The following is a 25180-nucleotide window of genomic DNA, read 5'->3' on the forward strand; positions in this document are numbered from 1 at the left end:
GAGACCTTAGCTGATAAATGGCTTGCTGAATGTAATCACAAAAAGCGGTAAGGTGAGAGTAGTCAGGGTCAGCATTAAAATGAAACGTTTTAAACGTGTGTGTGTGTTCCTGATGAAGGCTATCTGAGGCCTGAACGATCCAAGAGGTTAAAAGAAGATTGATATTAGGAATATGAATTAAAGCTGAGGTGCAAATAACAAAAGAAAATGTGACAATCAGTTTTTACTATTAATCAGTTAATGGTTAGTAGTAAAAATTTATGCTAATTTTGAATTACAGAGGTTATCATGATACATACATGCATAGGGTGATATCGTGTACAGCCCAAAATCAGAGGCATACCTCCTTGGTGTAGTAAAAATACATAATTCATATTGCATATCAGCTTTATGCAGGATCCAGTTACAGTTTTCATTCTTGGCTGTGACAGCCAATAAAGCACTCTGATGACTTTTAGCCCATGTTAGCATGCAGCCAGTCCATAAGTCTTGTGCAGCGGGTCCCGTGACACATATTAAAAAATTTCTGTGGATTTTCATCAGAAGAGTGTGTTATTTTTCAGGATTTGGGAATTCCCTTTCCTTTGAGGGTCACCACAGGAATGTGTGTCTGTCTCTTATCCCACATAACCCATATTTGTGTGTGGGCAGGAGGAATACCTGAGTGTGCGTGTGTGTGTAAATACAGACACACCACACATGCCTCATGGTACACCTTAAGCAAGCTGCCTTTGCTTGCCTAAAATCCCCTCGAGGTTTGCCTTCAGCCCTCCAATCATAAGCATCACAAACTGTTTTGAACACACGCGTGCATGCACGTTTGCAGCAAATTTCCTCTGCATTCACGTGCGTTTGCCCTCACGGTTCAAAAAGGCCGTCCTACAGACGTCTGCGTATGTTTTTACACTCAGCGGTGCAAATATTGTGGTTAGTGAAACCATTCTGAGTCGGCCAGAGTGTGAAGATGTCGCGACCGCTGGGAGTGGGTTTATGATTGTGCATAACTTGAACCACCTTGCACGCTTGACCCCAAAACCAGCATCTATGAAATGATTGGATGGAGCACAATTACTCCACTGTTGCTGTTCTTAAGAAGGTAATCAAAGGCCTGCGTCCCTGTCGGGTCAGATGATTGTTAGCGAGCGTTTATAATATTTCAGGTGAACATCTGTAGATGCGCTGACTCGTCACTTCATTAGTTACAGCTTGTTACCACCAGGTTTGACCCCCTTTTACCTTCAAAACTGTCTTAATTCTTTGTGGCATTGATTCAAAACACTGCTGGAAACGCCCTGAGACATTTTGGTCTATACTGACATGACAGCACCACGCAGTTACGACAAATTTGTGTCTGCACATCCATGATATGAATCTCCCATGTCACCACATCCCAAAGGTCTTTTGAGTGCAGCGTTAAGTTCAAGCTTTGCGACACATCGTTCCTTCCTATCAGCTCAAAGCAGTCTGGCCATTCTCCACTGACCACTGCCATCAACAAGCCATTTTCACTCACAGAACTGCTGCTCACTGAATACTTTCTCTTTTTCAGACCATCCTCTGCAAACCCAGTTGAGACAGTTGTGCTCACTTTGAATTTTAGCAGGTCATCTTGACCATGACATGGTCAAGCGTATGTCAGGAGAAAAAACGTTTTGGTTGGGATCTTGCAGCACAGCGCATGAAGGAAGAATTTCTCATTTAAGGACAGTATCTCCATTCCCTTGGGGCGCATGTTTATTAAAACTATCAAACTAGTGCGATTTTTGAGATGCAAATGCAGCGAGGATAGAAGCGGTGAAATTATATGACTGGCTGCTGCTGAGATGAGTGTTTTGGATCCCTATGGATGGCTGCGTGATGAGATGTTTTCTGAGAGAACGGCTTCCTCCTTGACATTTTGATTTCCGAGACAGTTAATGCAATTTGATATTTTATTATTAATGCCAAGGTGGTGCCTGCATTTTTGGCAACGATATCCAAATGATTGAATGCTTAACTTGCATTAGGTTCTCATTTTTTGTCATTGCTTCACTGTGATGCTAAATATCAGTGCCCAGTTTTTCAGTGTTGGTTTTCAGGCTTGTCAAGGCTCTGCAGCTTTTCAGCACAGAAAAGATAATGACATCCAGTTACTTCATGTGTGGCGCCACAAGGATTAAGCTTCATTTAAAGATTAGTTTAAAGACTTATTCACCTAAATTATCTTCCTTAAAATTGGTAGATATAGACAAAATAGTAGTTTACATTATGAGTACCCAGTATAATACCGAGAGGGCTTTATTCATCTTATTTTGTCTTCCAGGTTTATTCATTACTTTGAGTCACGGCCAAATGACACATAGGACAAATTTCAGAAAGTTACCTTGAATGGGAAACAGAGGTGTTTTGCTTCAAGACTGATTATCTCGATAAAATCACACGTGCAGTGTAACCGGCTGTCATAAAACCCTGAAAATAAGAACAAGTAAGCGAGAGAGAGAGAACATAAACAGGTACGACTTCGATCGAACGCTGGAACTGCGAGATGGAGAAAAATGACCTCTGCTGTCATCCTGCCGGCTGGAAAACAGGTTCAATCGAGCCTTGAAATTGGCTTGGCTCAGTTTGTTTGTGTTTGTGTGCGAGTGTATGCGAGTGCGCGCTCTCAGATCTGCCGTAGAGTGAGGGAGTAAAGGTGATGGAGAGAAAGGAGCAGGAAGAGAGAGAAAGGGAGAGACTGCATTCTTTCATTTGCTGTTCTAGCCAGCCTGTCTCCTCTCTTCCACTCCTCCCACTCTACCTGCAAGGAATGTAGTTTGTATGCTTCTTGAATCTTAACAGTCAGCTTGGGAAAAGGTTTTTTTTTTTTTTTTCACACATATTAAGCTGTACTGACCCTATGTGGGACACATGGGGTTTGTATTACATATCTGAGTTTTTGATCAGCAAAAGATCGTGACCTTTTTTATATCACAGAAAGGTGTGGGAACCTGTCTGGTGTGGGAATTTGTTCTGTGCCCGAGTATATTTGACTAGGGCTGGGTATCGTCACTGATTTCTAGAATCGATTCAATTCCGATTCACAAGGTCCCAAATCGATTCGATCCACGATTCGATTTAATTCGATTCGATTCGATTTAAATCTGGGAAATTTTGACAGTCAGAAGTATAATTCAGATCAGTACATTTACATATTTTTGTATCTATAAAAAGGAAGCTGACACTCGCAAGACTTTATCCAAGGTGTGAGCGTCACAGCAGATGCCTTTGTGTCAAAGTAGCTGAAGATAAAACACAGAAAAACATGAAGGTGATTTTCCTGGCCTGGGATTTTATAAAAATATTCTGCAGTACATCAAAAACGAAAGAAAACCATTAATTAATGAACATTACCTCTGACGTTACAGCGGTTTTATTAGAGACATGGCTAAGCATTTTGCATTTTGAATAATATTAAAAAGTTTGTTTAAGTCTATGTGCAGAATCCCTGTACCTGCTCTCATTTACTGTTTGGTGGTTCTTGAAATTTTGTGAGATGTCACCAGAGATTCTGGCATTTCGGACAAAATAAATTTATATTAAAAAATCGATTCAGGATTTTAATGAATCGATTTTACGTTATCCAAGCCAGAATCGATTTTAATCGATGAATCGATTATAAAAACCCACCCCTATATTTGACCCCCAAAGTCCAGTTTGTTTGACTAGTATAGTGTCTGTGTATGATGTTTGGACACAGCTAATTGTGCTGAGCCCAGGCCCGCTTGATGAAGTGGACTCTGGGCATATACAGGGAGTGCAGAATTATTAGGCAAGTTGTATTTTTGAGGAATAATTTTATTATTGAACAACAACCATGTTCTCAATGAACCCAAAAAACTCATTAATATCAAAGCTGAATGTTTTTGGAAGTAGTTTTTAGTTTGTTTTTAGTTTTAGCTATTTTAGGGGGATATCTGTGTGTGCAGGTGACTATTACTGTGCATAATTATTAGGCAACTTAACAAAAAACAAATATATACCCATTTCAATTATTTATTTTTACCAGTGACACCAATATAACATCTCCACATTCACAAATATACATTTCTGACATTCAAAAACAAAACAAAAACAAATCAGCGACCAATATAGCCACCTTCCTTTGCAAGGACACTCAAAAGCCTGCCATCCATGGATTCTGTCAGTGTTTTGATCTGTTCACCATCAACATTGCGTGCAGCAGCAACCACAGCCTCCCAGACACTGTTCAGAGAGGTGTACTGTTTTCCCTCCTTGTAAATCTCACATTTGATGATGGACCACAGGTTCTCAATGGGGTTCAGATCAGGTGAACAAGGAGGCCATGTCATTAGTTTTTCTTCTTTTATACCCTTTCTTGCCAGCCACGCTGTGGAGTACTTGGACGCGTGTGATGGAGCATTGTCCTGCATGAAAATAATGCTTTTCTTGAAGGATGCAGACTTCTTCCTGTACCACTGCTTGAAGAAGGTGTCTTCCAGAAACTGGCAGTAAGACTGGGAGTTGAGCTTGACTCCATCCTCAACCCGAAAAGGCCCCACAAGCTCATCTTTGATGATACCAGCCCAAACCAGTACTCCACCTCCACCTTGCTGCCGTCTGAGTTGGACTGGAGCTCTCTGCCCTTTACCAATCCAGCCACGGGCCCATCCATCTGGCCCATCAAGACTCACTCTCATTTCATCAGTCCATAAAACCTTAGAAAAACCAGTCTTGAGATATTTCTTGGCCCAGTCTTGACGTTTCAGCTTGTGTGTCTTGTTCAGTGGTGGTCGTCTTTCAGCCTTTCTTACCTTGGCCATGTCTCTGAGTATTGCACACCTTGTGCTTTTGGGCACTCCAGTGATGTTGCAGCTCTGAAATATGGCCAAACTGGTGGCAAGTGGCATCTTGGCAGCTGCACGCTTGACTTTTCTCAGTTCATGGGCAGTTATTTTGCGCCTTGGTTTTTCCACATCGTTAGCTTCATAGCATAAGTGCCTAAGTCATTGACTTAGTCAAATGACTTAGGCAATTATGCTATGAAGCTAACGACATGCTTCTTGTGACCCTGTTGACTATTTTGAATGAAACGCTTGATTGTTCGATGATCACGCTTCAGAAGCTTTGCAATTTTGAGACTGCTGCATCCCTCTGCAAGATATCTCACTATTTTTGACTTTTCTGAGCCTGTCAAGTCCTTCTTTTGACCCATTTTGCCAAAGGAAAGGACGTTGCCTAATAATTATGCACACCTGATATAGGGTGTTGATGTCATTAGACCACACCCCTTCTCATTACAGAGATGCACATCACCTAATATGCTTAATTGGTAGTAGGCTTTCGAGCCTATACAGCTTGGAGTAAGACAACATGCATGAAGAGGATGATGTGGACAAAATACTCATTTGCCTAATAATTCTGCACTCCCTGTACTGTTACATCATAATGAAGTGTGTGTTGGAAAAACAGACGGAGGAGTTGAGATGCTTCTTTACGTTAAGGATGAAGGAAAGACAGTGAAGAGGAAATTACTGAGAGTTAAAGAGCGTACTGGCAGCACGGGCATGGAGAGGGAGAGGCATTTGTGATCAGGCATGGACTGAGACAACTGCCCCTAGTGTGAGTAAACTGCAGCACAAGCAGTAGCCTTCACCAACTGGTCTTTCTCCCAGAGGTTAGTGTAGTTCAAGGTCAAAGTTCAATCAGCTCTCATTGTAGGCAGCTGTGTTGTCCTGCATAGTGCAGTGCATGCACCACAAAACCAAACATGCACAGTAAGGGAGGACGCCGGTGCGAGAGCTGACTGCATCTGTTCTCTGACCTCTGACTTTGTCACGAGGACTTTATGGAGACGCAACGTCACAAACACATAATTGTTTAGGTCAGTATAATGGGATGAGTTTGTCTACCAGACGAGGAATGACAGATTTGTTTCGGAAGTGTAAAACGATGCCTCTGAGCACATAAATAACATATAGATCTCTCTGTTAGATTTAGTTTCAGTGTTAAATAGTTGGTTTAAACCATTATCAGTCAGGTTCTCCTTGCACACCTGCAAGGACACACACACACAAACACACACCTTCCTGTGCACCATTGTCCATCCCGCCTCCTCCTCCTATTTTTCTGTCTCTGTTTCTCTCTCACAGCTGTTGTGTTGAGGTTACAGTACACCTTGTGGAGAGGCCTTCTCTTTCATCTCTCCCAGCGGTTTTATGGCGCTGTGTGAATGTGCTAGGCTTTTTAATTAGGCTCTGCACCCAGACAGGCCCCAAGGCTGAGGCAGCGCCACTCTGTCTGAAGCTCCCTCACTCCCTCTCTCAATTCCTTTTCCCTCTCTCTCTGGTATGTCATCCGCTGTAATCCGTCGCTCTCCGCGTTTTCTCTGCTTCTTCTTCTTTTTTTTTCACACCATGTCACTCATACACGCTCGCACAGATATCCTCTTTTTTTCCTCCTCTCTTTCAGCACAACAAGCCTCTGTACTCGTTTGAAGACAACGCCGATTATGTGTATGATGTCATGTGGTCGCCCGTGCACCCTGCCATGTTTGCTGCCGTGGATGGCATGGGCCGCCTGGACCTGTGGAACCTCAACAATGACACTGAGGTGTGTGCATACTCTGTATGTGTGTGCGTGTGTGTGAATGTAGCTAATACAGGCCGTGATGGGTGTGGTTTGTGTGTCATCTCTTTGTGTGTTGATGTGCGTGTGTTTGGTGTCCTCAGGGCCTGTTGCTGGGCCTCAGCCCGAACCACACAACCAAACATCCAAGACTTTTCCCTCCCATCAACCCCTCCACCACCAGTCCCTCCACATCCCTCCCAACACACACACAATTCCAGATTCCCCCGTGGGCGTTTCCCACAGACCTTGCTTTAAATCAGACTTTGACATCTCCTTATCCCAGCTCCCACCCAGCCATCCCGCTAACATTTCTACAACCTCTCTCCAATGTTCAGGGAACCTCAGGACCCCACAAACCCCGTCCCATCATCCTCCCACACAGTGTCCCTTCGAAGGGGAACACAGATGTGCCGGAGACCATGAGCAAAGCCCCAGCCCTCAGTCCACAGTTCCATGAAAATAATAATAATGATAAAAAAAAAAGAAACTTCAGACCAGGGGTTGAGTTTCGCAAGGCTGTGGGGCAAGCAGTTATTTTAAGACGAGTGCATTTAAGGCCACTGGAGGACACGTCATAGTATTAAACAGTTTGCAGACAGTGTTATACAGTGAGCAAAATAAAAACACAGCTTATTTTTCTTTTAAAGGTCGCACACACTTACAAAAAGTGGAATCAGGGTTTTTTTTGTTTTGTTTTAACACACATGTACAATAAGATACAGTGTAAAAGTAGGGACGCATTGACTGAAATTCTGGGCCAATATTGCCATTGATGTTTACAGTGCTTATGGTTGGGATATATTCTGGTACAGGTAAATTGCAGATTGAAGTCACCTGAGGTCTGTTTTCTTACCAGTTATGTGCATAATCCTAGCTCCGATGTCTGCTATAGGACAAACATGTATTAGTCAGCCAACAAAGGTCAAAAACATTAAATCTTTATTTCTCAGGAAGATGCTGTAAAACCTTTTGAAAGGAATCCGATATAGGTCAGTGAGTCAGTGAAGCTCACTTCTGAATGATGACAATGATTCGGAGATGTTGAGGATGTGCCAAAGTGTTGGTAGCACTGCTGTTTTTGCTGCTGTTAGCTTGATTCTGATGCTTGAGGGAATGTAATCAAACTGTTTATTAGAGGGAAAGTGTGATTTCTAGGACACTTCAGCCTAACATTAGCTGGGATGTTAGCTATAATGTTAGCTTATAACCAGCTATTGTTGTTGTCAGCTGTCCGGAGACGGGAGGGTCGCATGTGTAATCTGCTGACAATAAGTAACCGGGATAATGTCAGGAATAAATCAGCCTATTTATGCACGTTTTTGTGTGTTAGAGTTCAGGAGATGAGGCTTGAGATGTTGGTAGCGTTGTCTCTTTCCTTTCCCTCCTCCTCTGATAATAAACCATACGTATGATCCTTCGAATCTTTGCTCTGAAGACGCAGGCACAAATTCAAATGTCCTTCCATGGACACGAATAGCCACGACTACTTTTTCTCCACAGCCTCCACATATGGAGTCCATGTATGTGGCCAGTCTCTAGCCACATATTTATAACGCTGTTAGTCAAAAGGGAGATGTCCTTCCCAGCTACTGTATTCAAATATGGTGGGAGAACATGGCGGTTTCCACAAACCGCAAAGCCACTCCTATGTATTTTTAATGGATTAATTATACGTTTCTGAACATTAGTTTGTTGGAAGATGTAATTACAAACTATTCAGTGTATATTTCAGAGTACAGTGTCCCTTTTTCCTTATTATGTAACATCGCAAATTTACTGACTGTACCTTTAATCTAAGCTAACTGTCATGGCTGCAGCCTCATATTTAATGGACAGATGAGCATCAAACTGTCGAGCTAAGAAGCAGAATCCACATTTCTTAAAATCATACTTTGTTACAACTCTGGGAGCAGAGTGGGCACCAAACCTTTGATCACTCGGGTAAAAGTAGAGATAAAAGGATCCTCCTTTCTCCTTCTCTTTTGGTTTCCATGGAGACAACACCTACTCTCCATCCTCTCTCATAATGTTCTTTCACTCTCAGCGTCTCATTTTCTTCAGTCTACGTACATAAATAAAATTGGATTTGGTGTCGCATCTCTTCATCTGCTAAGCCCGTTACTCTCAGCCGGGTCCATCGGTAGCTGAGAGTCCTCCCTCCCTCTGCAGCGCAGATGACAAGTTTCCCAGGCTTCCCTCAACAGCAGCCTTTTCACAGACAGAGGAAGAGTTCATTATCGGCGGCCTAACTCGACTAACAATGTGCTTTATGAGAAACATTTGCTCAGACACACACACACACACACACAGGCGGATGTATCGAACACATGCGCGCACACTGCCTCGCGCGCAGTCTAATAGCAACAGGCTTCCATTGTTATCGTCATATTAAAAACACACAGGCATAACGACATTAACAGAGCTTGCGCGGTGCGCCTGGTTCTCATTTCCAGTGCGCACACGTACGCGCACGCATGCACAACCAATTTAGAGCGCTCAGTTCGGATCCGCTCGTGCAGCATGCGGTTAGCGCTGCTTTCAAATACGCAGAAGCTCTGTGTGTGAGGCGACATGATGCCAAGGCCTCTGTCTCCACCGGTGACATATGTCAGACTCGCCTGCCGCATGTCAGGAGCAGTTCATGTAGACTGTGCACGTGGCTTCAGGGGGTTCTGAAGGTGCAGTGTGAGCACTGCTGTTCACCCACAACAGCAAAGTGAGTTATTACACTGTAAATATCCTGTTGTGTCTACAAGTTGTAATTTGACAGCTTTGTTTTTCTTACCGTCTCGTATAGCTGGATAAAGTGGCCCTTTATAAATAGTAAATTTGCTAAATTTGACCATAATGGTATAATGCTTCCATTTACCAATAAACTATAAAGGGAATCGTTTAAACAGCGATTATGGTCGTAAAAAATGAGGGCCGAGAGGCATGATTTATGCCTAAATGTTTACTTCACTGTATTTTCCTTTAAAATCAAAGGAATATGAGAGGAATTTAAGACTAAATTACAAAGTCACTCATTGACTTTTTTTTTCTTTTTTGAGGAATAAAATTCCCAAACACAAACAGCAGCTGTAACAGAAGCTGTTTGTTAAGTGCTCTGTTTAACACTCACGTTTCCATATTGCTGTTTATTTGTTTCCTGTTGATTCGGCCTGTTCCTTACCACAAAAGCACGATCCGATATCCCCGTGCTGGTGTCGATCCTGGATCGTCAAAACTAACGTTGGTCCAAAGTTCAACATTGCAACTGACCAATCACATTGTGATGTCAGAGTTTACCAGCACACCAATCATATCCTAACCTGACCTTAACCACCTCCTTTTTTAAAAAGATTTTTTCATGAGTGAACATCGGGAGGTTTTGGTCGCTTGCAGTGTTAAACCTCGAGCAGCATTAATTTTGATGATCAGGAACATAACCAAGACCAACTCGGGGATAGCAGACACACCTACGTGTTTACACACCACATTTTACACTCAGTTATCCGTGAACTGTTTGATTTGTTGTTTAACGGTGTGGGTTTGTTTGAACTCTTTGCCTGCCAGGTACCCACTGCCAGCGTGACCATTGAGGGAGCTTCAGCACTCAACAGAGTCCGCTGGTCTTCAGGAGGGAAGGAGGTGGCTGTGGGCGACTCGGAGGGTCGAGTTTGGATCTACGATACAGGAGAGGTACTCGAATTAACTGTATAGCTGACATGTGCTTACACGTTACTTAATTAAGACATTTATAGAATATTTGTGGCAACCTAAAAAAAGTGCAGGATAATGATTACAGAGTAATAATCGTAGCATTTCCAGAAATATTACACTCGGTTGTTTCTCATATGATGTTAAAATTTTGGCAGTGTGCTCTCTGGGCTTTTACAAAAAGTCTGCTGAGTTCATTTTTTTTAATTCACTTTGAGTGCCATGGTGCACGGAGCCAGGAGTTCTCGTGGGTTTAGTTTTCAAACAGTCAAGATTTAATTACCGCCTAGGTGCCAAAAGCTTGAGTGAACTGCAATGACCAAAGTTTATTGCCACATAGAGCGATTTTTTTTTTACTGCCTGAAATTTAACTTACTGATCTTTTTAAATGGATAATAGTTAAAGCTCATCACAAACACCTCTTTTTCACTTTAATTCTAAACAAAAACCCATCATGTGGTGAAAAAACTTTAATCATCATTTTATAAATATATACTTGCTTATGCTGTGATTCATGTGTGTTTGAGCCACTGACATTATTGTGTAACAGTAGAAATAAGGTTGTTTTTTTTTCAGTAAAACCTGCACATACAAATAATTCATCTATTTAGGTCTCGTTCTTCAGTGTATAAAGCCCCCACTAGGTTCATCTGAGTGAAAAGAAACATTCACACTCTCCGGATGTCTCTGCGACCTTCAAACCAAAAAGTTGATTTTGGAGATAAAACTGACGTTTACATCAGATCAGTGTTTAGAACACAAGACGGCATTAAATGTGCCATTAAAACTATATACATTGGAAATACTGAGCTAATGACATTGAATCAAAAATCCTTTCTTTGCCTGTTCTCTGGAAATTTGAGTACTGGACTTGACCTCAGTGAACACCTGAGTCATGTGTAGCCACTCATTTCAGCAAGGCGTTACCAATGGGTGACATCACAGTAGCTCCGCCCATCTTTTGTTCTGTGTTTCTACAAATTGAGTCACTGAAGTGGAATTCATGGTTCCACATTTGTGTCAGATTAGTGAATAATTAGCAACCAATTAACACATTTCCTTGAACTGGATGAGAACAATATGAGAGTACAGAGAGAAGAAAGAGAAACACAGTGGACAGTTTTCATTGTTTTACACACTTGATGTGTAAAACACACCTATTCTTATTACGGTCGTTCCCAGCGGCTGGAATTTCTTGGTTTTTCAAATTTTATGTATGCAAATAAACAGATCTGCATTTTTTGACAGGGACATTCTGAACACAAAAGTGTGTTCAGTGTGTTATTTGTCACACAACAAGTTTGCATTTGAAGCTAAGCTTAGCGAAGCTAAACGACCAGAGCAGTCAACAGTACTGGTTACTCTGCGTATTCTGGACACTGCCCCCTTGTGAATGTACACAGCAACAACATTGGATCCCTGTAGGACCAGTGCACAAACACGCCTTTAACCATCCCTCATTTAGTTTATGTTTTTAAGGAGGCAGAGGCCAGTGTTAGTAAATCTACCCATAATTTTAAAAACAAACAGTTTAGATGGTTAAAATCCTGCTTGGCGATGTGTGGTCCTGCAAGCTCCACCCACAAAGAAAGCAGCAACCCGTAAGCAACCATAAGCAGGGGGGTGAGGGGTTAAGTAATTTCCCTAGACCTTTATTTAGATCTTTCTCCCTGCTTTGTTAAACCCCCTCAAAAAGGTTCCTGCAGTGGAAACGTTTGATATTTTTGTGCCCCATCTCTTTCATGTGAAACGGCCTCCACGTGACACTGCTGTCACCACAAAGCGGCCAGCCTGTATGTTCTCTCATGTTTAGAGAGCTCTGGTTAGGATCCCAAGTGAGTGCAGCCTAGCCTAGCCGCTCGGCTAATTTTAGCATCTTTTTTTTTTGTTGTGTGGTAAACTGGAGAGGGGCTGAGCTGGTGGACTCCATGCTGAGTTCATGGTAACCATGAGAGTCATCAATAAGAGCGAGCGGGGCTGAAAGGTTTTATGACTCCAACAAGCTAAGAGTTTGTGTGTGTGTGTGTGTGTGTGTGTGTATTGTGGGTATTAAAGTCACTACAAACTCCCCCATACAGCTATAACTGGGAACAGCATGTGAAAAAAAGAGATGGCCAGCAGTTTCATCCAGAGAGCTGTGGTCCTGGGACTTAGAGCAGCCCTTTAGAGTTTTCCAGTGCAGTAAAATACCAAATACTGTTATTTCTGTTTTATTTTACTGAGTACAAATGAGAAAAAACTGTGTCATCAGAGATTAGAGCAGTTTTTATTAGGACTTTACTGGTATTGCTCTGTTTTTCCAGATCATGTTCCTCAGCATGAAGCATTTTGAAGCTGCTGCTGTTTAAAAACCTGACTTCAGCCCAGCCAGCCGTGTTTCTGAGCCTCTTGTCTTGCTGCTAACGCTGAAGTCACTCAGGCACCAAGTACACAACGATCTGCCAGAGCCCCCCGCTGTGGCCAGCCCAGCCCCTTGGGGGGTGGTTCAAAATGGCTGTCTCCCTCTTCCTGGTTCCCGATTAATTACAGCCTGGGCAGGCAAAGCGGTTGCAGGCATCTTGGGTGGCGACTTCAGTCCCACTCACTCTGACTCCTGCTGTGCACAACTCTAGCAAGACACTTTATGAGGAATAAAACACAGTTTGACATCTCATACTGGCCTCATGTTCTCTTATCAAACACCAAAGTGAATCTGTGATGCTCATAGTTCTGTTCTGAATGCTTATACAAACACAGGCTTCAGACTGCTCTGAATACTCTGTTTGCAATGATTATTTTTACCTTTTTGGTCAGTATGATGCTGATGTGGTGATGTCACGGCTTTGGCTGTGAGTACAGATGCGTTGCTATCATAGATCAGCATCATAGGCCGTGCTTCCAGTGACAGTATCTGATTGACCAATTTGATGTCTCAGCAGCAATTAAATGAACTATCAATGAAATTATGGAAAACATTTATGGCCCCGAATATTGAATCCATGTGATTTCATTGATGACTTTGCCTTTAGAGCTCGGATGTGAATTTCTTTGCTACTAGGAAGAATTAGTGATCGCATTGATTTTCTGGGAACTACTTTGGATCATTAAGCAGTTGTACAGGTTGCCTGGTGTGAGGGAGCCTTTCTGCAAATAACCACACAGGTCGTCTCAGACTGACTGCAGTGACTCTGAGCAAGTGACAGGCTTGTAATAATAATTGTCTTATTTTAGATCACCAACACGTTTATATAAGCTTGCACTGATGACTGCAACTCCTCTCTTTGCAGTAGGGGACTCGACTCAACTGGTTGCCAGCTGGTTGTATTGTGGTTCTATTCCTATATAAAAGCAAGGTTGCTGAGCTCGTGTGTCACGTTGTAGTTAAATTAAGCCCTGCATCAACTACGTCAATGTTTGTGGAGGAATTGGTTTCAGATCTGTGGGGTTGTGGGTGCAGGCTGAATGTGAGAAGTTAATGTGAACTGCTGTGTATTTGCAGAGCAATAGCTTTGTAAATTTTTTGCAGATGGCACCTGACAGCAAGTGGTTGCCGAGCTGGTTAAAGGTCGATCTGTGGTCATCTCTGGCTCCATCACAACCGATGAGCAGATGTCACCTGTCCAGTGTTAAAACAACTGAAGAGAATATGAAAGCTTCTCAGACACCGAAACACCGAACATCTGTTTACCATACTTACAGACACGCGGTTAAACTCTGGAAAATGATCACGGAGAACAACTGCTTTATCTCATGTTGCTTGTTCATGCTAAAAGTAATCTGCCAGGAATTTATGGGATTTTATGACATCGTTTTTCCTTGTGGAAAAATCTGGAACCGGGAGAAGCGTGGATTCTCTGTGGGAGTCCTCTATGTTGGCACGGCCGCTGTTCCAGCATCAGTACCAGGATCTGATGTCAGCACAGACAGATTTATTGCTCATTTCCTTCCGTTATTAAGTCATGCTGTGGTACCCGTATAGTGATGTACGCGATTTCCCTCACACCGTGTACCTGTGTGGTTTTTACAGCTTTCGGTGGCCCACACGGACGACTGGGCGCGCTTTGCCCGTACGCTGATGGAGATTCGTGCTAACCGTGCTGACGGCGAGGAGGAGGGGCCTATGGAGCTGGCTTCATAGAAAAGAAAGACTCCAAAACCAAAGTGGGCGGATCCAGAGACCTGGTGTGCTTCTGCTGGTGTCAATGTAGCATGTGCTTCTCACTCACTTTGGGTTTTGTTTCTCCACGTTTATGTTCCTCTCTTGTTTGTTTTTTATTGTACTTTTGCATTTCTAAAATCAAATTGTACCGATTTGTTGTTATTTATTCGTCCAACGACTTCAGGTGATGCGTCGCTTGCAACTCGTGAGCCTCCAGTATATAAAGAGCAGCAGTCTGTTAGCCTTATGGAGGTGTGTGTACTGTAACAATGCTTCGCACTACTGTAAAACAATAATAATAATGGAGCAGGTTTCATAGACTAGTCATGTTTCGTTTCCATGTTCACTTTATGTTGTGCTTCTTTTTGTCTGTAGTAAGCCTGCATGCAACGCATTCCCAAAATATTCCAGATGCAGAAATGTGGGGTTAACATGGAGCGAGGTTATCACACATGGAGCTGCTTTATGTCAGTGTTCGAAGCTGAATCGAGTGGTCCTCTGTACTCAGTGACAGCTTCAACTGTATATTATTTAATGAACTGTGACGATTAATAAGAGGTATATTGTAATTCAGAGTGATTGCTGTTCAGCCTGCTAATGTTGACTATTAAAGCAGAGCCCAGGAGCCGCTGTGTTGCTTTCATTTCCACCTCCAACCAGGAAGTAGTACTGCAAATAAAACCTCCACCATACTTACTAATACTAAGTGTCTCTTTACTCCGACCACACATGTTGCTGCCATACGTTCAGTAAGGCACAATTATTACACACCACATGTAGCTCCTACAGTCTCTGCACCGTACAAGTTTAAATACAGAGCCATGGCACACGCACTCCTTCATATATTTCCACATCTGCATACATTTAGACCTGAACCCAAACATCTTGACAGCGGTGAACATTATGTACGGTCACAACGTTAACGCCGCGCCTTTTACATTCAAAACTTCTTTCTCTGGTCGTATTCTTCTGGATTCATTCGACCATAAATCGACACACAGTTGAAAAGAGCAACTCAATCAAAACAGACGCACACATATGAAAATATGTCTGGATTTCTAATATATACAGAAGTGCCACATTTACTGTATTTTTTGTGTGTAGCTGGTTTTATGATCATGTGATTAATGTGCTTTTGGTTATAAAGCAACACAAAAGGAAGACACTGGAAAAAGCTGCAACAGTAAGTAGCCACCGATATTTAAAGAAAGTGTTCAAGTGTATTTGTGCAAGCCCTTCTGCTGCTGTGTGCATACTGTGTACGAGTTTGGAGTGTAAACCTAACTAGTATAACACAACACTGTGAAACAAACACTGCGTGAGCCCTGTAGCAATTACACACTTTGCTAATCGGTGAGATCGCATATAGATGCTTTTATACAATAATTAGAACAAAATAACTTCAAATACTGTGAAAACTAAATGGACCTGATAGTTTCTCGGTGCTTTACGTATGAAAAACACTTCAGCTCCCCCCCTCAAACACACACCCGTGGAGGTTCAGGGGGTGCTCACGTTGGAAGGGGCCGCTGCCGTCGGCACCGTGTAGCGTGGGAGATGGAGTCCAAACTTGCTCTCGATGCCAGCGAATGTGGCCACGGCCAACCTGAAGCCTCCGATGTGGTCGGGGTTGGGCGCCGGCAGGCTGATCCGAGACTTGGGGGTGGGCTCGGAGCCAGCCGGCTTTCTGTGGTGTGTGGAGAGAGAGAGATGGAGGAGAAAGTGAGGGACATGATGAGAGAGAGAGGAGCAAAAAAAGAGGTAGAGACGAGGAGAACGGAGGGAACTGTTCAACAACATAAACACTGCAAACTGTTAACGCACAGGGGTTTTATTATCATCATTATTAAATCTTAAATTAATATTATCATTCGAAACGCTGTTCGCCACAGAAATAAACAATCTTAATAGAAAATCAAAAGCGGAACGGCTCAACGGTTCTCCCTGAGAGCAGAACTAAATCAAATCCCTCAAAGATTTCACGCCGCGCTCTGTGAATCGCTGCCAACACAGACAGCAAGAAAAGGATCTGCTCGGGTCCAAACCGCAGCGAGCTTTCACTGGATCTGCAGCTGATTTTGTGTCGCTGTGAGCGAGCGGGGAGAGAGGGCGCTACATGGAAAACGAATGAGCCGTCCGACCGATGCGTGCATGTGCATCGCGGTGTCTGCTGTCCATTAAAAGGAGGCAACCCAAGTTCCCCAACGGGGTTTAGAGTGAAGGAGTGAATTATTCTTGACAGTGACCTTCATGAGAGGAGGATGAGGCTCTTTGAGTCCCAGGAGTGGGGAAACGACACGCTGAGGTCAAATGGGTGCTAACAAAACTTGTGTATTTGAGGAAACTGTCAGAGGGACTGTGTGACATCACTGTGTGCTTGCATTCAGGAAGAAAAAGGCTTGTTATTGTTTCTGTGCGGTTGAAGATACTTACGGTCCTCCAAAGTCGATATAAAACCAGCGCTGCAGGAGTTCATAGGTCACCAGTGTCACCCCAAACTGAGGCGAAGAACGAAACACTCGAGCTGCAGTGGAGAAATGTGTTTATTTTAATTAATAAAGACGCAATTTACACAAACGCAGAACCAGATTGGTCAGTTGGTTTGGCCAAAATCAACTCTGAGACGCAAGGAGAGTGAAAGTGTCTGTTTATGCTTTATGTCTTATGATCAAATCAATGTAAATCTATTACAAGAATTGTGTTGTAATTGTGTTTGACTCCATGAGCGTACCTCCAGCTCCTTTCCAGAAAGCGCGGGGCCCCTCTTCTCTGAGAATCTTCCAGAAGCAGTCCATCAGGCCGCTGTAGGTGGTCTGGCCAGCACACGCCGCCACCTGTAACCGTGTCTTGATCACGTCTGCCGGGGTCACCAGAGAGGCGGCCGGCATGCCTGCAGAAAGAACTCGAGAGCTTTCTAAAAGGTCGGAACGTGTTTGATTCTAAACAGAGCGCACAAAATCCAAAATCAGGCCCAAACAAATGAGATGATGTGCAGAAAGCAGCCATCAGCGATTTATTGAAATCTTGCATATCTTTGAAACCGCATCTCATCGAGTGGATTTTTAGCCGTCTTTGTTCCCCTTTCTGAAACACGTCATCTTGGATCTTTACCATCTTGCAGTATGTCTGCAGCATACATACACTATACACAAGTAGGGGCCAGCTCCTATCACTTCACCATCAACCAATCCAGGCCATTATTTAATCTCTACCTTTTTTCTTCCTTTCCTCTCTCTCCCACTTTTCCTACAGCCGTTTGAAAGAGGCCAGACAATGGACGGTAATGAGAGAAATGCACACTGTGCCCCGTGTGCCGCTCAAAGTGACTGGCTGACTGAAGGGAGTGACTGCAAGGCCCCCACTCCAGCCACTTCACTCATGAATGGGCCCAATCATTGATGGCTCGGTCATTACCATCAACTGCCCTCTTGACGATTTACTCTGACTTCTTGGTTTTTGTAACGGCAAAACGAGCTATTCAGCAAGCCTGATCAACTCGGCATTAGGTAGCCGACTGGCACCCAGTGGAGACTGACCACCTGCACTGAACTGAGGAGAGGAGCAGAGAGGAGAGGAGGGGAGCAGGCAAGACGTCTGAATACATATGTGTATATACATATCTACACACACATAAAACTGACTATCCTGAGACCTTTAATTCAGATAAAGGTAAACTTTAAACTTTTAAAATCATTTGACAGAATAAAAAGAGTCTTGATATACAGATGCGGAAACAGAACTTTATCCAAAATTTTAAAAAAGATAAACCATGATGACAGCATCTTTATCTCTACAAAATGTAATCAAACCAAATCCCCCACACAGTATGGGATCGACATGAAAATTGCATAGAAACAGCAGAGGTGTAGCTACAGGGGGCCCCAGCCCTCCCTGAAATTTTATTACCTGCTACTAGGGATGTTCAAGAAACCATACTGCCATGTTTTATGGAAAGAAAACAAAAACAAACAAAAAAATCATTGCAAATCAACTATATAATGTTATATAATATAAAGTCTGCAAAGTTTAACTGTTTAAGTTTTGAAAAACATGACTGGTTTTATATTCACATTCACTAAATCCTGAAACCTGACCCCGAAAGGATCAGTGAGACACTGCTCTTCACTTTTACAGTCATAACTAGACTGGATTTTGAGAGCAGCTGAATCTTGTGCTTTACTTTGCAGCCGTGTCTGCTAAAGCATTACTTCTGGAATTAGAAGAACACCCTGCTCCCAAACCAAATATCCCACTAGCTGTGATCTGGTTCTTGGTCCCTTCTGTGCCATCTCACTTAAAAAAGAAATCTGCAAGCATTAGAGACAGACAGAGCTCATGGGCTGCAAAACAACAACAAACGCAAAGAAGTGTTTTTGCGTAGCTGCACACATGAGCAACAGGATAAAGGACGTGAAGCAGGAAAACGAGAAAACTGCAGTGGACTTCTCTAACCTCAAGACCTGTGGCTGTGTGCCACTTATGTAAAACGGGAATGTTTCCAAGCTTTAAAAGTCACGAGAAAAATCATTATATTTGCAAGTGCTTTAGCTATCTACAGTAACTTGCTAACATATCTAACAACTGTGGGAGCTAAAAGAATCTCCTGACATAAAAACATGAATAATTTTCACCAACTAAAAGCAACTTTAGGCCTTAGTCGCATACTGTGTGCCTGACTGTTTTCTCTGTCTTTGTTTTGAGACAATGACGCCTCACACTTTCTCTTCACTTCCTTCCTCTGGAAGAATCTGCGTATTTTCCAAATATTTGAAATGATCTTCACCTTTTTTACTTAGTCTTAATGGCTCAGTCAGACTAGAGTAAAAATAAACCTTGGTTAGAAAAAGAAATTAGTTGTAGCAACCAGCTGACTGCAAGAGAAGACAGGTGGGAGGCAACCTGTCTCCAAACCATCGCAGCCTGACTCAGACTGACTGCAGTCACTCTCAGGTAGATGGGCAAATGTTTGCAAATAACTGCTGCCAGATTGCCAACAACACGCTGCAATCAATCTGAGTCAGTCTGGGTTGATAAGTGCAAATCATCTGCACTGTGTCTCTTTGCAGTAGGGGGCTCAAGCCAACTGGTTGCAAACAAATTTGTAAATTTCTGTTTTAATTCTCTGAGGTTCTGGGTGGAGTCTGAATGTAATTAGTCGGTGTGCCTTCATATGTAAGCAGACAGCAACAGATTTGCTAATTTTGCTACATTTGTCACAGTTAATTGCCGTATTATCACAGAGAGACAACCTGCCAACTTGACTCCAATCAAGTGCAAACTGAGAGCAGGCTGTCTTATCGATGTTGATGCACCAAAGTGGCTTTTGAGACAGCGCTGACTGTGAGCGGTTGCCGACCTGGTGTCCAAAGCAAGGTTCAAGTAAAACATTCAATTTTCTGCCGGGAAACAATTAATATTCCCGCCATATTTCACAGTGACAAAACAAGCGAGTGGATATTTCTTACACCCCCACAGCTCGGCCAAAAATCCCCTCCCTCCAATATTTATCCCATTCGGAGCTAACGCGAGCTGGAGATGTCCACGCTACATTCTTCACAGACCAGAGTAATGCCTAGCTAAATAATGCTGTACAAACTGAGCGTGTAATTCAATTTCCTGTGCTGACTGTAAAACACTAATTGCCAGAATGCTGCAACCGCTGATAAATATATGTGAAAGAAGGATGATAAATGCGTCAAAGCAATGAAAAAAATAAAGAAGTCATGAGGCTCATTTCAGTCTGTGAGCCGTGGCTGCCAGTCTTGCGGTGAGAAAGTAAAAGTTGGAAGCGAGGCAGGATTTATGATTTTTTTCCATGTTGCCTTGCATCAAAAAGAGAGTGCTGCTGACACATCTGAGGATTCAAAATAAATAGTCAGCCGTTCATGCCAATGCTGTAAAGCTTTTGAACTTGGCAGGGCTGTTATTAAGGATAAATCAAATATTTAAGCCTTTCTTTGGTTAAATCATCTTTTTATGCAATGGATAAAGCTCTTAAATCATAACTGATTGTTTTGCTGTTCCAGTTCTCCTACAGGCAGGACGGGACTGTTCACCCTGCTTCTTTAACAGAGCAGTACGTGCGACCATCTTTGTGCATGTGCATGCGTGTACAGTATATGACGACTGGAAAGCCTTCATCCCGGCCCGGTTGGCTGGCAACCGAGGCGCTTCCCTACAGCACAGCTCCAGAAACCCCAGTCCCCAATCACTGAGCTCTAATTAGCAGCTACCGCCATGGAGCCTGCGGTCAAAGGCTGCCTGGCTCCCAAACTCCGAGCTCTGCTACTGTTACTGCGGGCTCGCGGACGTCTGAAGCAAGAGCAGAGCGAAACCTGCTCTCGCACTTTGTTCGAAACGGCCAAAGATTTTATTTCATAAATGTCAGGGCTGTGCACGTCGCATCGGGGGCAAAGCTTTTAGCCTTTCGGGCTCGCTTGGAATGGTCAGTCACTTTATAAGCCAAAGCACTGGTTTTCAAGCCAGGGGCAAACACTAAAAGGCTAAGCTATTAAAATGCAACATGGGACTGTGTAGACTAAACAAATGACCTGCAGAGAACTTGCATAAAACATACCATCTGAGATCCAAACAGTAATGGGTAATGGCAGGTAATAAAAATGTATGCTGTACTGTAACATGGCCGGTTATAATGGTGGTGTAACAAGGGGCGATCCAACAGTGCTGTTTTACAACTTTACAGAAACTGCAGTACATATTTATACAATATAAATATATACACTCACCAGCCAATTTATTAGGTACACTTACATAGCCATTTTCTAGATTCCCACACACACAGCACTTTAGCTGCACACCCTCACACTCTGATGCACACAATGATGGCTGCCATCTTGCCCGTGGATACCTCAACACGCACAGTAATCTGCCTGAGTGTACTTTCACCTCCTGGAGGACCCAGGGGTCAAACCACTGACCTTACGTTAAGTAGATGACTCTACGGCTTAGAGTCAACAAGGTGCTGGAAATAGTTTCACCACATCCCAAAGGTGCCCTGGTGGCTCGAGATCTGGTGGCTGTGGAGGTCATTTGAGTACAGTGAACTCACTGCAATGTTCAATAAACCAGTTTGAGATGATCTGAGCTTTGTGACATGGTGTGTTATCCTGCTGGAAGCAGCCTGAGAATATGTATGTACACTGTAGTTGTAAAGTGATAGGATCGCTCAGGTAGGCTGTGGTGTTTAAACAACGCTGAACTGCCACTAAGGCGACTAAGATGTGCCAAAAATATTCCCCACACTATTAAATCAACACCAGCAGCACGGACTGTTAGAAAGCTGCATAGATCCATGCTTTCATGCTGCTTATGCCAAATTCTGACCCTACAGTCTGAATGTCATAACAGAAATCAAAGCTCATCAAACCAGGCAACCTTTTTTGAATCATATAGCATACACGTGTGTATGTGTGTAATATGTAATCACATTGTATATTGTCCTCTGATAGGAGTGGCACACAGTGTGGTTATTTATCTGCATACTTTGAGTTGTCGTCACATTCCTATCAGCTGAAAACTGTCTGTCCCTCCTCCTTTGACCTCTGACATCAACAAGATAGTTTCACCCAGAAAACTGACGCTCACTGGATATTTACTCTTTTTCAGACCATTCTCTGTAAAAGAGAGGGCTGTGTGAGAAAATCCCTGCAGATCAACAGTTTCTGAAACACTAATGCTCAATCTGAACTTCAGCAGGTCATCTTGACCATTTTTACATGTGTGCATGCATAAAATGTGTGCCAGTAAGTGCTTACTATGCAATACATATACATATAGATGCAGATCTGTTTGGAGGTACACCACATGTGCAGGGGTCAGACATTAGACACTCTTCATTTGACAGTGGTAGACAGTGATTAAAATATATTAAAATGCACATACAGCAAAAGCACATATAAAATCAATGCTTTCTATTTTAATTCAAGCACTCTAGCCTCTGATCTTATATACAAACTACTTTTTACCTCTAAATTTTATACTAGTTTGTCCTTCCTTTTATTTTGAAGTGTAAAGGCTCCAGGGGATGGACGTACTTTACCTGCCAGAGCTCCGGCAAACAGCATCCTGGCTGGCCCTATTCTTCCATCCTCCTCAGTGAGGTAAGCCTTGGTGTGGGCGTAGCAAGGGAAGTAGATAGCCGAGAAGGGGATGTCCCGCAGAAAACAAGCCTTGGAACCCTAAAAAGAAAGTTAGCGAGATACTTTGGGTCAAAACACCGGGTTAAAAGTTGAGCTCCCAGAAGGAGAAAACAAAGACAAGAATAAACACAAAGGGGAGCAAAGAAAGATTAATGAAGCTCAGGGGATTTAAACCTTGATTTCTGGCTGAGTTCTCTGAAAATAAATTGCAATTTCTAGCCACAAAATTAAACAATCTGTTCCTGAATCACATATCCAAGCATCAACTGATGTTACCACCGTTTAAGCTACTTCCAAAAGACCCCTGCAACTCATGAGGCAGAATGAAATGTGGGCCGAAAACATGGCAGAAAAATCATGTCTCTCCATATGCAAACGATCAGTGCTCTCAGCGGCAGGTGAGGGGGCGGCTCCAAACGCAAAGCTATGAAAAAGAAAAAAAAACCAAAGCAGAGGAAGGCAGACTGGCTGGCGAAGATGGATCCTTGTCTGCGACTGTAAACAGCACTATATCATCAAGCCTATAGAGTTTCCTGCTGTACTTTAAACCTGCTGGCTCACTGCCAGCTTTTTGACACAGCAGCTACAGTCAACAGAAGGCGTTTAAAGACCTCGCCAGAGTCTCCCTGTTTTGGACAGGCTTCATTTAACTCCCATGGGATAATCCTTTGGTTCCTCCCTGACACATACACACATACATACAGAGGATTGGCAGATACCTGGGCTATCTCTTTCCCTCTTTTTCTCCTCTGGCACTGCTTGTTTGCCTGTCCCTCCTGGCCGAGGCCCATGTGGCTGCTGAAAGCCTCGAGATCCTATCGAGGCAGGACAGACAAGCAGCGTCACAGGGACTGGGGATGAGAAGTTTGAAAAGCAGGTTTAAGGTGTTCAGTTGGGTAATGCACTGGTGGACCAGAGACAATGAGCCGCTTTACAGTAGTCCTTTAATACAGAGGTGAAAATTAAATTATTATTTTAATACAAAAATAGAGCCCGACCAGTATATGGATCAACAGATTATCGGTTGATATCATCAGTATTATCGATAAAGGTATTTACAACAAGTGATAAATAGAATTTTTTTTAAAAAGACGAGGAAATAACACCATCCAACAATTTAACGATGCTGCATAGTTTCTCCATCAGGGGGCACTCTACAACTTTCCTGTTGACAACACACATGCGCACACAAACTTGTTGTAACCATAAAGGAACTTTATTTTTAAATTCAAGTGTCATAATATTTTAGTGCTGACTACACCTAACAAATTTCAGGGAAACAGGATTTTGAAATCTCCAAATATCAGTCCTAAAAATCTGATATCGGTCAGATTCTAACACGAAATCGAAAGCTCTTACGTTACTTGCAGGTAACGTGATATACAGTAACTTCACATACATGAAACATTATCTGGTTCGATATCCCTACAGTGACAGCTTCTCCCACGGATGAATGGTGGCGCTAGAGCGTTAGTAACCATACCAACTGGTAGCTCCACCAGCTGAGGGTGAGCATCAGGATAATTACCCTGACAAAGGCAGCTCTGTGCCTGGGTGCAGCCCCTCCGGAGCCAGCCCGTCTGGGGCTTGCAGGCTGGAGCGCGTCTCCTCCCCACCTCTCCTCCACCACCACCATCGCCGCCAACACTGCTACTGCTTTCTCAATGCACTTTGTCTCCTCTCTATGCACCGGGAGACGAATGCAATTAAGTATGTGCACGAGCATGAACACATACATGCACTGGCACTGCTAACACAGCGTTTGGCGGCATTTTCACAAACAGGTGAATGGAGACAGCAGCTATGTGTGGACACACACCTCACGGTCATAAATTACCACCCAAACACGGTGACAGGTAGACAGAGACGTGAGGAGGCTCCACGGTCTTTTACAGCCTCGTTAACAGAACCCAAAGGTTTGTTTGCAAGTTGCCACAGCAGCAGACGCATGGACCAATCACTAAATAAATAAAAGGAATATTAAAGTAATAGTCTAGTGCAATAAATAATCAGCAGACATATCTGAAAAATAGTTTACTACCTGGAATTTAAGGACAGACATGCTGCCACACACCAAAACAAAAAAAAGTGTCATCTTATTTAAGTAAAACATGACTAATTAATGTAACCACAGGTATTAGATTGACATTTTCACAGTTGATTGCGTTTACAGTTGAGGTAGAATCTCTCCCACCAAGCTCCATTAGGACTTATTTATGTAACTCAATTAGACATGCTCTGTTTCACCCCCGGGACTAATGTCCCTGTCAAGCCAGTTAAGCTGCTAATGTTAGCGTTAGCCACAGCTCATTCACTGGCTCCCCCCAGCTCTTTCTGCTAACATCTCACTGCTTCAAACAGACCAGGGTTAGAAGTCCAAATATTTACAGGAATAGTAATTATTGAAAAAACAGGACATACTCTTTGTAATACAACAAAGATTGCTAAATTAGCAACAAGTTATATGCTCAAATAGTACACTATAATTTTTAGCCTTGCGCCACTGAAAAATACCAATTATGGCAATTAAGGTTAAATACAGCTTTTAGCATAAATTGTGCCGTTTGTGGTTCTC

General features: G+C 43.0%; 2 protein-coding genes across 21 annotated transcripts in view; one reads left to right on the forward strand and one right to left on the reverse strand.

Moving 5' to 3' along the window:
- The window catches only part of dync1i1a (dynein cytoplasmic 1 intermediate chain 1a), a 66037-nt gene extending 50889 nt beyond the window's left edge, over nucleotides 1-15148 (forward strand). For 14 of the 15 annotated variants that reach the window (XM_076879494.1, XM_076879501.1, XM_076879488.1 and 11 more), the window contains 3 exons: nucleotides 6451-6591; nucleotides 10165-10290; nucleotides 14315-15148. In XM_076879494.1, coding sequence (XP_076735609.1) covers nucleotides 6451-6591; nucleotides 10165-10290; nucleotides 14315-14425 — 378 coding nt within the window. In that variant the 3' untranslated portion in view covers nucleotides 14426-15148. The remainder of the gene's footprint in view (nucleotides 1-6450; nucleotides 6592-10164; nucleotides 10291-14314) is intronic. The other variant, XR_013095352.1, reaches the window with a different exon arrangement.
- Nucleotides 15140-25180, reverse strand: part of slc25a13 (solute carrier family 25 member 13) — a 55810-nt gene continuing 45769 nt past the window's right edge. For 5 of the 6 annotated variants that reach the window (XM_076879483.1, XM_076879485.1, XM_076879484.1 and 2 more), the window contains 5 exons: nucleotides 23325-23420; nucleotides 22506-22644; nucleotides 17178-17336; nucleotides 16880-16970; nucleotides 15140-16133 (listed from right to left, as the gene is read on the reverse strand). In XM_076879483.1, the coding sequence (XP_076735598.1) occupies nucleotides 15947-16133; nucleotides 16880-16970; nucleotides 17178-17336; nucleotides 22506-22644; nucleotides 23325-23420 (672 nt within the window). In that variant the 3' untranslated portion in view covers nucleotides 15140-15946. The remainder of the gene's footprint in view (nucleotides 16134-16879; nucleotides 16971-17177; nucleotides 17337-22505; nucleotides 22645-23324; nucleotides 23421-25180) is intronic. The other variant, XM_004547905.5, reaches the window with a different exon arrangement.

The sequence above is a fragment of the Maylandia zebra genome, linkage group LG22 (assembly GCF_041146795.1).
Source record: "Maylandia zebra isolate NMK-2024a linkage group LG22, Mzebra_GT3a, whole genome shotgun sequence".
Lineage (NCBI taxonomy): Eukaryota > Metazoa > Chordata > Actinopteri > Cichliformes > Cichlidae > Maylandia > Maylandia zebra.